Source organism: Schistocerca gregaria, chromosome 3, assembly GCF_023897955.1.
Source record: "Schistocerca gregaria isolate iqSchGreg1 chromosome 3, iqSchGreg1.2, whole genome shotgun sequence".
Classification (NCBI taxonomy): domain Eukaryota; kingdom Metazoa; phylum Arthropoda; class Insecta; order Orthoptera; family Acrididae; genus Schistocerca; species Schistocerca gregaria.
The window spans coordinates 753,842,295-753,856,840 of NC_064922.1; the positions used below are offsets into that span (position 1 = coordinate 753,842,295).

The following is a 14,546-nucleotide window of genomic DNA, read 5'->3' on the forward strand; positions in this document are numbered from 1 at the left end:
GTTTTGCGTGTGTGTGTGTTTTGCGTGTGTGTGTGTTTTGCGTGTGTGTGTGTTTTGCGTGTGTGTGTGTTTTGCGTGTGTGTGTGTTTTGCGTGTGTGTGTGTTTTGCGTGTGTGTGTGTTTTGCGTGTGTGTGTGTTTTGCGTGTGTGTGTGTTTTGCGTGTGTGTGTGTTTTGCGTGTGTGTGTGTTTTGCGTGTGTGTGTGTTTTGCGTGTGTGTGTTTTGCGTGTGTGTGTTTTGCGTGTGTGTGTTTTGCGTGTGTGTGTTTTGCGTGTGTGTGTTTTGCGTGTGTGTGTTTTGCGTGTGTGTGTTTTGCGTGTGTGTGTGTGTGTAGGGGGGGGGGGGGGGGGGGGGGGCGGGCTCGAGCCACACTGATAATGAATCTTTAATTTTACCAAATTTGTCTCTGTAGAGAATTTCTGTCCTCCTAAAACAAATACATATTACTACATTTTTTATATATTTTTTTCCTTTGAAAGATTGATCATAACATTAGAGTTTATATTACATATGCTATTCAGAACTGAAGACATCAGTTACAGACCCAGTCAGATGTTTAAAAGATGTTTAAAAAGTTGATAAAATTGAGAAATGGCTTTTGGTTGTGACTCATTGATTTATCCTTATGTAGATAAGAGCTGACTGAATGCTAATCTAGACATTTAGAATGGAGCCTTTACTCTATAGCAAAATTCTAGGTCATTAGTGATTTTATTCTTCCAGATCCGGATATTGTTTTAAGTTGTATGCTAAACTTGTTAGTCACTTTCTTAGGCATCTGTTTCTAATTGTGATGTATATTTTTGCTTTTAGGTATTCTTTCAACAGGGGTAAAAGAATCTACACTTCTTAATAATGTGTTTACTGGCATCAACATAACTGTGATATTGATAGTTATTATTTCTGGAGCAATTAAAGGTATTTACTCTTAATTTATTATGTCCACAATTATAACTGCATTTGATAAACAAATCCACACATACAGATGGGTAGCCTTAAGACTGCATTTGTTAAATGATATGCAAATTCCAGAAAAAAATTTTTGCTTAAAAAGTTATCGAATGCCCTTACATCAGTGATATGTGAGGAAGGTGAGACTTTATAGCAAGCAGTTAATTGGACAAAAGTTTTGTATCACTGCATATGAAAGCTAATGTCTAGGATTAAATGTACCTGTTTCAGTAACATTTCTGTTCTCTGGTACTCGCAGCTTGTTCACAGTTCCAAATTGAATAAGTAGTATCAACATAAATTCACGTTTTTGTGGTGGATTTCACAAATGAAATCTTGGTTTATGAACCATGCAGCAGTGCTGTCTTGAAGTAACGTTTCAAGAAGTTTATTCCATAACATCTTTAGGCAAAGCTCTGTATGAAATCATTTTTTTTAATATTTTTGACTACATTCCTCCATGCTGAACGAGCACTGAGCAGACCAGTAAAAACTTTCTCTAAATCTATAAATACCATATATTCCTTTCATCTTACAGCCTATCTGGCTCAATTTTTAGACATCTGTATTCTTCTTTCTCTGCTTCATTTTTATAGTTGTTCCTTTCATCAATTAACATGTTTAATTACATTGTCTGACTCACCTTTGGTGGTTCCCTGCATCCAGATTATTTCACATTCATATTGTGTAATAGCATCACTACATACTAATCTCTACAACAATAAATACACTGCCACCATTAGTGTGTAGCTTATTCTTATTATATACAAATATTCCAGTTTCAATCAGTGATTTTGCTGCTATCCACTTCCAGCTTTAGCCAACTTTCTGTTGCTAATATTATGTGGACATTATAACTTTTAATCATGTAGACTAATTCTGGAACTTACTATGAATGATGGTATAGTATAGTATAGTATAGTATACAGGATGGTCCATTGATAGTGGCCTGCACGTTCATGGATCTGACATTCCTGGATTTCTTTCTGTGGGGAAAGTTGGATATTTGCTATCATAATCCATCAACAGCACCTGACAACATGCGTCAATGCATGTCTGAACAATACGGAAGGCAAACTACTCGTTGTTGAGAGGAATGTCATTACACGTATTGCCAAATGCTTTTTGGCTGACAGACAGCATTTTGAGCATTTATTGCATTAATGCAGTATTTACAAGTAATAACGCTATTAGATTAGATTAGATTCTAGATTTTGGGTTTAGATTCTAGATTTTTGGGTTTAGATTCTAGATTTTTGGGTTTAGATTCTAGATTTTTGGGTTTAGATTCTAGATTTTTGGGTTTAGATTCTAGATTTTTGGGTTTAGATTCTAGATTTTTGGGTTTAGATTCTAGATTTTTGGGTTTAGATTCTAGATTTTTGGGTTTAGATTCTAGATTTTTGGGTTTAGATTCTAGATTTTTGGGTTTAGATTCTAGATTTTTGGGTTTAGATTCTAGATTTTTGGGTTTAGATTCTAGATTTTTGGGTTTAGATTCTAGATTTTTGGGTTTAGATTCTAGATTTTTGGGTTTAGATTCTAGATTTTTGGGTTTAGATTCTAGATTTTTGGGTTTAGATTCTAGATTTTTGGGTTTAGATTCTAGATTTTTGGGTTTAGATTCTAGATTTTTGGGTTTAGATTCTAGATTTTTGGGTTTAGATTCTAGATTTTTGGGTTTAGATTCTAGATTTTTGGGTTTAGATTCTAGATTTTTGGGTTTAGATTCTAGATTTTTGGGTTTAGATTCTAGATTTTTGGGTTTAGATTCTAGATTTTTGGGTTTAGATTCTAGATTTTTGGGTTTAGATTCTAGATTTTTGGGTTTAGATTCTAGATTTTTGGGTTTAGATTCTAGATTTTTGGGTTTAGATTCATACTAGTTCCATGGATCATGAATACGATATTTCGTAATGATGTGGAATGAGTCAAATTTTCCAATACATGACATAATTAAGTTAATTTAACAACATACTTAAGTTAATATGACAACTTTTTTATTTTTTCTTTTTTTTTCTTAATTTACATCTAAAAATTCCTCTATGGAGTAGGAGTTGTCATTCAGAAATTCTTTTAATTTCTTCTTAAATACTTGTTGGTCATCAGCCAAACTTTTGATACTATTTGGTAAGTGACCAAAGACTTTAGTGGCAATATAATTCACTCCTTTCTGTGCCATAGATAGATTTAATCTTGAATAGTGAAGATCATCCTTTCTCCTAGTATTGCAGTTATCCATACTGCTATTACTTTTGAATTGGGTTTGGTTGTTAATAACAAATTTCATAAGAGAGTATATAAACTGAGAAGCTACTGTGAATATCCCTAGATCCTTAAATATATGTCTGCAGGATGATCTTGGGTGGACTCCAGTTATTATTCTGATTACATGCTTTTGTGCAATAAATACTGTGAAAATAGGCGTAGTAAGCTAATTTACTAAGATGAAATAGCATATGTTCTCAGAAATGATAAGTTCACAAAGGTACATGTATCACATTGGAACAACTGAAATAAAATGTTCAAATGTACCTACATTCTGTATTTTAATTTAAAAAACCTACCTGTTACCAACTGTTCATCTAAAATTGTGAGCCATATGTTTGTGGCTATTACAGCACCACCTGTCACAAAGCAAAAAAAAGTGGTCCAACTAAAACATTAATGTTTTTTTACATACTACACGAATATGTAATAAAAAATGGGGGTTCCTATTTAAAAAAAAACAGTTGATATCCATTTGACCTATGGCAGAGCCATCTAGCGGGCCAACCATAGTGCTATCTGGTTGCCCCCTTCAAGCTAGACGAGTTTTGTTCTTTGTAGTTTCTTCATTTGATGCTTATTTCATGAGATATTTGGCCTGGTCATGATCAATGGACCACCCTGTAGTATAGTTTAGCAATAGAACATCAACATTTTCTTGTACTGATATGTGAGAGTGACCATTATCTTCTGAAAGTGATGTGCTTGATGTTTCTCATATTGTGGCAGGTAATTGACCTTATGGTGGTGTTCATTGTGTTGTAAAATAAAGAAAATAAATATTATATACATATGAAAAACATTTAAATGGATAATACGGTTGTGTTGTTAGAAATTTTCTGTGCTTGTACAAATTTTAGGCTGTAGGATTTCTTCTCTTAAATTTCAATTGTAGATGCAGGCAGCGGCAGCGGCAATGGCAGTGGCAATGGCAGTGACAAAACTGATAACCTTGGGTACTTCTTTACGACCACGTTCTTCTCCTCACATCTGGAACAAACATGCCCCCAGCCCCTGAGATGAGGCATCTGTGCTTAGACAAAATTCCTTGGACATTAGAGTGGCTAGGAATGTTTGCATTGACTAATGCCTGCTTAAAGTCCTCCTAACACTTAGAATCCCATAACCAAGGCCTACGTATTCGTAGCAAGTTGAGTAATGCATCACTGTTTATCAGTTGCTGTGGTGCTAATTTACAAAAAAAAAGGATGCTAGTCCTAAATAATCTTTGAGTTGTTTTTTTTATTCCTTGGAGCTGGGCAATTACGTATGGCATTAAGTTTTTTGGAAGGTAATATACCTTGTTCTGACACAGCATGTCCTAAAAATTTGACTTGCTCCCTACCAAAACTAGACTTTTTCAAACTGGCTGTTACTGTGATCTGCAAATCGTTGAAGCACCTGTTCAATGAACCTGATATGTTCTAACCAAGTGGGGATGGCTATTAGCAGGTCATTTACATAGACAGTAACTTTTCTAAGCAATTCTCGTACTAAAACCTTGTCCAATGCAGATATAAACATGCCATCACTAATGTCCAGACCAAAAGGTAGAACACAGAACTTGTAACTTGTGCCACCTTAAACAAATGCTGAATATTTTTGACTTCCTTCATGGAGTTTTATTTTACAGTAGGGCAACTGAGATCGAGTATTCTGAAATTGTAAAACTTTAAATGCTGTTTGTCCAAGTTGTCTGGTCTTAAGTGTACTGGCACTATAATCTTATTGATACATCTAGTATTGATAACGAATCTTACTGAACCATCCGGTCTGCTTGCTGGTAATATAGGTCTACAATAGGGTGAAAATGAAGGTTGTATAATTCCCCAATTCATCATATAATCTATCACTTCTCTTACTGCCTCTCAATTTGCCCATGAAATAGGATATGACATTACACACAATGTTTCATGTGGATAGACTTTAGATTTATATTCAAAGTCTTTGATTACTTCTGGCTCATAACTGAAAACATTTGCTTGCTTAAATAACAAGTTAGAAAGTTCTTCTTGTAGCATATCATTTGGTATCTGTGAGTCACTTTGCCGGCTGGGGTGGCCGAGCAGTTCTAGGTGTTACAATCTGGATCTGCGCGACAGCTACGGCTGCAGGTTTGAATCTTGCCTCAGGCATGGATGTGTGTGATGTCCTTAGGTTAGTTAGGTTTAAGTAGTTCTAATTTCTAGGGGACTGAAGACCTCAGAAGTTAAGTCCCATAGTGCTCAGAGCCATTTGAACCATTTGTAACCAACCTCAGTGTTTGCTTATTGTTCAGTAACAAATTCATTTGTGAAATATACACCTGTAAAGAAATATTGTACTATTACATTTGCCTCTAGTTTGTTTCTGTTACCTTCATCAGGTATTTTGACTAAATCAATAGAAAAAATTCTGATCCTTTACATAAAAATGACATTTACCATTACCTATGTCAATCTGTTTTTTGTATGTTCTAAATATGTCCATGCCGGTAAGACAATTAACTGTAAGTTTGTCAATTATAAGGAAATTGCACTTCACTGCAAAATGTTCAGTTTGTAATGGAATAAATGCCTGATGTTTAACCAATCTAGTCTTACTGCCTGTAGCAGTTTGCACCTTGCAATTTTGGACAGGAAAGGTTAGGAATTTGCCTATCTTCTTCAGTTCACAGAAAAATGGATTTGACATTAGGTTGGTAGTTGAACCTGTATCTAAAATTAACTGGGTGTCAATATTAAATATTTTCACCTTAATGATTGCTTGTATTTGTTCTTCCCAGATTTTATCTATCGTATCTAACTCGTGCTGATACAAATCAACCTTGATGTCACTTTGTTTGTCAAACCCTATAATAAAACATGTTTATAGTTTTGCTGTTTCCCCACTCCCAGAGAGGTGAATAGGCTGGGGCTTAACTACTATTGGTTGGTGTTTTCCAATGGCGTACTGTGTGGGTACTTCACCAGTTCATGTCATTGGCTGCTGTGCCGTTATTTTGCTGCCCAAAGGTTGGCTGTGGCACAGTGTTTGTATCACACTTTATTGACTGATTTACATAACTATGTTGTTGTTGTGCCTAATTTCCTGTCACTCTATTGGCTATAGGTCTTTCCTCATACATGAAGTCAATACAAACAAGCGCTGACAGAAAATATTCAGTGTCATGCTCTAGCGTTATGACTAATTTTTCTCTAATGTGCAATGATAATTGACTTTTCAAAAGTTGTAAAACATCTACCTTTGAAAAGTACCTGAACAAGACACACTACTGGACAAACCCAGTATCAAAGTATCCATTTAGGCTATCGTATTTGCCACTGAATGGTGCAGGGTAGAAAACCTCATGTCTGAGTCTGTCTTGCACTGCCTCAGACCAGTATTTGTTGATGAAGGTTTGTTAAAATTGGATATAAGTGCTGCAACATTCAGCCACTTCAGTTTCCCATAAATGAATGTCACCTTGCGTATATCCCAAGACAAATCTGATTTTCTGTGCTTCTGTCCAGTTGCTTGGAAACACATGACAAAAAGCACCAATAAATACTATTGAATTAATTCTTTTTCCCTTCAGTAGTGAATGTAGGAAACTGTTGTTGTCTGCAAAAATAGTTGATAGTCATGGAACTTTTGGTCATATTTATATTGTTGCTGTAGTAACCTGTAATTATGGTTGGTAATTGTTTAGGTGTTGGAGTTGTGGGTGTGTTTGTTTTGCACTGTACGACTGTCACTGGTACCTGCTGTGGGACTCATGACAATTTGTGGATAAATACCAACAGGGTGTGGTTTGTTCACTGTAGGCTGTGTATTATTTACATGCATATTGAAAGACCTGGTAATATTTTCTTTTAAAAGATTGTGGATTCTATCTTCCATGGCTTGTAGGTTAATGTTTACCTTATTCATGATTTCATTTTCTTTTTTCTGAATAGCCTTTTCTACTACACCTGTGTATAACTTACAATCTGTTACTAACTTCTCTGCAATGGTATTACCCTTGTTTAACATACCTGTTTCACCTTGACTAATGGTATCACTCAGATTTTCATTGACCTTCTCACTCTCCTCCTTAGCACATGCTGAGTCAGCTTCTAATGTTGCTACTCTTAATGTAAGCTCTTCTACACCTAGAGGTACACCTTCATAGCCTACATTTAGTTTGTTGACTACAGTGGTTACCCTTTTTCTGTCAAAACCAACTGGTTTTGTATGGCTTCAATGTTTGTGTTTGCGTCTGTGAATTTTGTTTATCTGTTGCTCTACTAGAACATGGTGGTCGTTAAAAAAATCTACCTCCTGTCTTAACTCCATAATATTACTGTTAACTTCAGAAAGTACTGCATGCTTTACTTGTTTTGTTTTTTTTCCCATATCATTCAGTTTTTCCTCTATTTCAGTGTGAAACTTTTCGGCTAAGTCATCAAACTTCTGCGAGACGATTTCTTACAAATCCTTGAATACTTGTTTTTGTTCTTGTTTCATTGTATTTATATCCTGTGTGACAGTGTTTTGTTACTGTTTTACCATGTTCATAACTTGTTTCATATCAATGAAATGTGTATTGATATACTATCTTATTTCGTGTTTATATTAGATAATAATGCTATAGCAGTGCATCAGTTGTACTACTGTGGTTGCTGTCAGCTGTACTTACCAAGTTAATGATGTGACCAAGTAGTGTCTGTAATGTGTTGTCAAAATTCATATTGGAATCGCTCTCCAATGTTTCATTCTGAGCGGTATGTCATTCTGGGAGATGTGTGAAATTCTCTCATCAATTGTAAACATTGTGTCATCAAGATTATTCTGCTGTGGAGCACCACTATCATTTGTCACATCTGTGACTCTCATCTCTGACCATCTTAAACTTTCTGCAGTAGACATGCATGGCGCCTGAACATCAGTTGCTCGATCACGCAATTCTACGCCATCTTGGCTGATCCCATTTTCGTTATCAACAATGGGCACATATTTTTTGGCCATGTTATATGAATATGCAAATAAATAAAATTTCACAAAAATTGGAAAAATTTCTTATGCTGATTTTTACACTTGATAATTGGAATTTACGTGATGTCAAAGCCTGTTTCATGTCTATTATGATGCACAAACTATTGTGTAACAGTTCTTTATGTTTTACTGACAGTGTGTATTATATAGCAGAATTCCTTTAAATTTTTCACAAATGAAATTCAAAGAAAGGAATAATAAAGAAAATGTTTCCATCTACATCAAAAGATGCATTATCAAGTGCAACCATGCAAGCAACTTGTGTAGCCATCCTACCTTTGCTGCGCTGAACAAATAAGCTTACTATGGAAAATTTTACGTAATCTGCATCCAGTTCTTACTACTTTACAAAATTTCTCCTCAATTTTTGCCATTTTGCTTTACTTGCTCCCTGTCATGATTCACACCAACAGAAAATACGGACAATAAGTTTTTATGATTCATAATACCACCATAGAAATTTCTTACTGTAACAACAGTTAACAAACCCTACACACAACTGGTGCCCTGAAGTCCTGACACACAGGTTGACAGTTGTGTTGTAATTAATAATAATAATAATAATAATAATAATAATAATAATATTAAAAAAATCCTATGGAGGCCTGGGAAAAAAATAGGCCTCTGGTATGTTCTGCCAGTCGTGAAAGGCGACGAAAAGAACAAACCACTAATAGAACTAACCCCCCCCCCCCCCCCTTTTGGTATGATTAGTTGGTTCAGGACAGAACTAATGAAGCCTCGGACAAGCGCTGTCATGGTCGGGGACGATGCTTGAACACTATGCACATCCACAATGGTAGCAACACTGCTAGCCACACGGAAAATGATTTATATCCAAATAGAGGTATTTTGCAGGATATGCTTCCTGCAACCACTCTAGAAGGAAAACAAAGGCAAAGGATGAGATGGTCAGATGAAGTTAACCGAGACCTCATGTTCTGTTATTACCAAGCAACAAACTTAGGAACCAACACAACTGGATACAGATCACAAGTATACACAACATTTATTACCAGATATCCAGAATTAAAATTTTTAACAAATTGATGACTAGCTAATCAGATCCATGTAATTATAAAAAATAACAGGATGCCCCAGTCAGAATTAGAAAACATCAAACAACAAGTACAAAAAATACTGGAACAAAATAATATGTAACCAGAAGAAGAAGAAAATACAGTAATGGACTCAAACATCCCAGAGCAAACAAACAAAGAACAACACACATCAATTAAACAATCAGAGAAAAAGAAAATCTTAAGACAGCCACCAGAACAAGCACAAATAGAACACGAAGTGACACACATGTTAGATATAGAAGAAAAATTTCAGTTGACATACAGGGTGTTTCAAAAATGACCGTATATTTGAAACGGCAATAGAAACAAAACGAGCAGCAATAGAAATACACCGTTTGTTGCAATATGCTTGGGACAACAGTACGTTTTCAGGCAGACAAACTTTCGAAATTACAGTAGTTACAATTGTCAACAACAGGTGGCGCTGCGGTCTGGGAAACTCTATAGTACGATATTTTCCACATATCCACCATGCGTAGCAATAATATGGCATAGTCTCTGAATGAAATTACCCGAAACCTTTGACAACGTGTCTGGCGGAATGGCTTCACATGCAGATGAGATGTACTGCTTCAGCTGTTCAATGGTTTCTGGATTCTGGCGGTACACCTGGTCTTTCAAGTGTCCCCACAGAAAGAAGTCACAGGGGTTCATGTCTGGCGAATAGGGAGGCCAATCCACGCCGCCACCTGTATGTTTCGGATAGCCCAAAGCAATCACACGATCATCGAAATATTCATTCAGGAAATTAAAGACGTCGGCCGTGCGATGTGGCCGGGCACCATCTTGCATAAACCACGAGGTGTTCGCAGTGTCGTCTAAAGCAGTTTGTACCGCCACAAATTCACGAAGAATGTCCAGATAGCGTGATGCAGTAATCGTTTCGGATCTGAAAAATGGGCCAATGATTCCTTTGGAAGAAATGGCGGCCCAGACCATTACTTTTTGAGGATGCAGGGACGATGGGACTGCAACATGGGGCTTTTCGGTTCCCCATGTGCGCCAGTTCTGTTTATTGACAAAGCCATCCAGGTAAAAATAAGCTTCACCAGTAAACCAAATGCTGCCCACATGCATATCGCCGTCATCAATCCTGTGCACTATATCGTTAGTGAATGTCTCTCATGCTGCAATGGTAGTGGCACTGAGGGGTAGCCGCGTTTGAATTTTGTATGGATAGAAGTGTAAACTCTGGCACATGAGACGATACATGGACGTTGGCATCATTTGGACCGGAGCTGCAACACGGCGAATGGAAACCAGAGGCCGCTGTTGGATCACCTGCTGCACTAGCTGCGCGTTGCCCTCTGTGGTTGCCATACGCGGTCGCCCTACCTTTCCAGCACGTTCATCCGTCACGTTCCCAGTCCGTGGAAACTTTTCAAACAGATCCTTTATTGTATCACTTTCGGTCCTTTGGTTACATTAAACCTCCATTGAAAACTTCGTCTTGTTGCAACAACACTGTGTTCTAGGCAGTGGAATTCCAACACCAGAAAAATCCTCTGTTCTAAGGAATAAACCATGTTGTCCACAGCACACTTGCATGTTGTGAACAGCACACGCTTACAGCAGAAAGACGACGTACAGAATGGCGCACCCACAGACTGCGTTGTCTTCTATATCTTTCACATCACTTGCAGCGCCATCTGTTGTTGAAAATTGTAACTACTGTAATTTCGAAAGTTTGTCCGCCTGAAAATGTACTGTTGTCCCAAGCATATTGCAACAAACGGTGTATTTCTATCGCTGCTCGTTTATTTTTTATTGCCGTTTCAAATATACCGGTCATTTTTGAAATACCCTGTATATAGAATACAAAGACACAAATACAGACATTAGACCATTCTTGCATAGTTCACCAAATAACCCACAAGTTGAAACAACAATAACAACTATCAACACAATCATAAACAACAAAATAAATGAAAATAAAACTATGGAAGAGTTACAACTACTGGTTTATGTAGGAGCACTGACTACACTAAATATACACACTAGGCAGAGATCAGAACCAACCAACACACAGAAGAAACCTACAAAACCAGCATGGCAACACAGACTACAGATCAGAATAGAAATACTGAGAAAAAGACATCGGACAGCTAACCCAATTTATAAGAAATGAAATACCGGATAAAAAACGAAAAATGTTAGGTAAAATCTTACAACAAGAAGCGATAGAGTAATTAGATGAAAAGGAGCAGAAATTACAAGCATTGGCCAAACGACTAAGAAGATACAAAATAAGTGAAAATAGAAGGAAACAAAACCAAACATTCAACACAAACCAAAAGAAATTTTACCAGACATTATATAACACACATATTAAAATAGACAATCCACTAAACATAACAGACATGGAACACTTCTGGAGCAGCATATGGTCAAACCCGGTACAACATAACAGGCATGCATGGTGGATACAAGCAGAAGCAGAAACAGACACATACAAGACGATACCACAAATGCCCAAAGTGATAATTTTGCAACATGAAGTCACCCGAGCAACTAATTCTATGAAAGCCCCTGGAAAAGATAAAATAGCAAATTTCTGGCTAAAGTAGTTAACCTCAACCCATTCACATGTAACTAAATTATTTAACGTATTAAAAACTAAGATTCCATGACTTACCAAACAGGAAAGCACTGGTAGATAGACACACAGACAAAATTTCAAACTTTAGCAACCAATGGTTGCTTTGTCAGGAAAGAGGGAAGCAGAGGGAAAGATGAAAGGATGTGGGTATTAAGGGAGAGGGTAAGGAGTCATTCCAATCCTGGGAGCAGTTACATTGCAGACCCATACACATTCCCTGATACACTTACACATGGAATAACTTATCTGAAACCTAAAGATCAAGCAGACACAGCAAACCCAGCAAAATATCGCCCCGTAACATGCCTACCAACAACACCAACAATATACAAAATATTAACTTAAGTCATTACACATAAATTAATGACACATATAACGCAGAACAAAATTATAAATGAAGAACAAAAAGGCTGTTGCAAAGGAGCGCGAGGATGTAAAGATCAACTGATAATAGACGCAGAGGTGACATATCGAGCTAAAACTAAACAAAGGTCACTACACTACGCATACATTGATTACCAAAAGGCTTTTGATAGTGTGCCCCACTCATGGTTACTACAAATATTGGAAATGTACAGAGTAAATCCTAAATTGATACAGTTCCTAAACATAGTAATGAAAAATTGGAAAACCACACTTAATATCCAAACAAATTCAAATAATATCACATCACAGCCAATACAGATTAAGCATGGAATATACCAAGGAGACTCATTAAGTCCTTTCTGGTTCTGCCTTGCTCTGAACCCACTGTCCTACATGCTAAATAATACAAATTATGGATACAATATTACTTGAACATACCAACAAAAAATCACACATTTGCCATACATGGATGATCTAAAACTACTGGCAGCAACAAATCAACAATTCAACCAATTACTAAAGATGACAGAAGTATTCAGCAATGATATAAATATGGCTTTTGGAACAGACAAATGTAAGAAAAATAGCATAGTCAAGGGAAAACACACTAAACAAGAAGATTACATATTGGATAACTACAGCGACTGCATAGAAGCGATGGAAAAAACAGATGCCTATAAATATCTAGGATACAGACAAAAAATAGGAATAGATAATACAAATATTAAAGAAGAACAAAAAGAAAATATAGAAAAAGGCTAACAAAAATACTGAAAACAGAATTGATAGCAAGAAACAAGACAAAAGCTATAAATACTTATGCTATACCAATATTGACCTACTCATTTGGAATAGTGAAATGGACTAACACAGGCCTAGAAGCACTCAATACACTTACACGGTCACAATGCCACAAGTATAGAATACATCACATACATTCAGCAACAGAAAGAGACACATTAAGCAGAAAAGAAGGAGGAAGGGGATTTATCAACATAAAAAATCTACATTATGGGCAGGTAGACAATTTAAGAAAATTCTTTCTAGAACGAGCAGAAACTAGCAAAATACACAAAGCAATCACTCATATAAATACATCGCCTACACCACTGCAATTTCATAACCATTTCTACAACTGTTTAGATCACATAACATGAACAGATACGAAGAAAGTAAATTGGAAAAAGAAAACACTACATGGCAAGCACCCGTATCATCTAACACAGCCACACATTGATCAAGACGCATGCAACACATGGCTAAGAAAAGGCAATATATACTGTGAGACAGAAGAATTCATGATTGCAATACAGGATCAAACAATAAACACCAGATATTACAGCAAGCATATTATTAAAGATCTCAATACCACAACAGATTAGTGCAGACTTTGCAAACAACAAATAGAAACAGTAGATCACATCACAAGTGGATGTACAATACTAGCAAATGCAGAATACCCCAGGAGACATGACAATGTATCAAAAATAATACATCGACAACTTGCCATACAACATAAACTAATAAAACAACACGTTCCCACATACAAGTATGCACCACAAAATGTACTGGAGAATGATGAATACAAATTATACTTGAACAGTACCATTATAACAGATAAAACAGCACCACATAACAAACGTGACATCATACTCACCAGTAAAAAAGAAGAAATTAACATAACTAATCGAAATATCCATACCCAATACAACAAATATACAGAAGGAAACAGGAGAAAAAATTGAAAAATACATCCAACTGGCTGAGGAAGTCAAGGATATGTGGCATCAGGATAAAGTTGACATGATACAAATTACACTATCAACTACAGGAGTCATACGGCACAATATCCACCAGTACATCAATGCAATACAGCTACATCCAAACATCTATATACAACTACAGAAATCCATAATTATTGATACACGTTCAATTACCCGAAAGTTCCTAAATGCAATGAACATATACCTGTACAGTTAAAAGGAAGTCACGCTTGATCAAGGTCCATGTCACTTTTCATTTTTAACCAGACATAACGTCTGAGAAAGGAAAGAAATAATAATAAATATGAGAAACATTTTAAGAGGATAATAAAATTGCGTAACTAGAAATGTTCTGTGCTCCTATGAATTTTTTAGGCTATCAGACTACTTCTCTTACATTTCAATTGTAGATGCAGGCAGCAGACTCAAAGTACACGAGTGCATGTCATCAGGAAAATCCTCCTTCCTTGGTTTCACTTCACTTGAATAAAAAATGCTTAATACTGGTATCAAAGTTTATCT

At 36.2% G+C, this 14,546-nt stretch overlaps 1 protein-coding gene across 3 annotated transcripts in view; it reads left to right on the forward strand.

Moving 5' to 3' along the window:
• The window catches only part of LOC126353927 (cationic amino acid transporter 3), a 356,276-nt gene that overhangs the window by 284,224 nt on the left and 57,506 nt on the right, over window positions 1–14,546 (forward strand). For all 3 annotated transcript variants that reach the window (XM_050003182.1, XM_050003183.1, XM_050003185.1), the window contains one exon: window positions 814–918. In XM_050003182.1, the coding sequence (XP_049859139.1) occupies window positions 814–918 (105 nt within the window). The remainder of the gene's footprint in view (window positions 1–813; window positions 919–14,546) is intronic.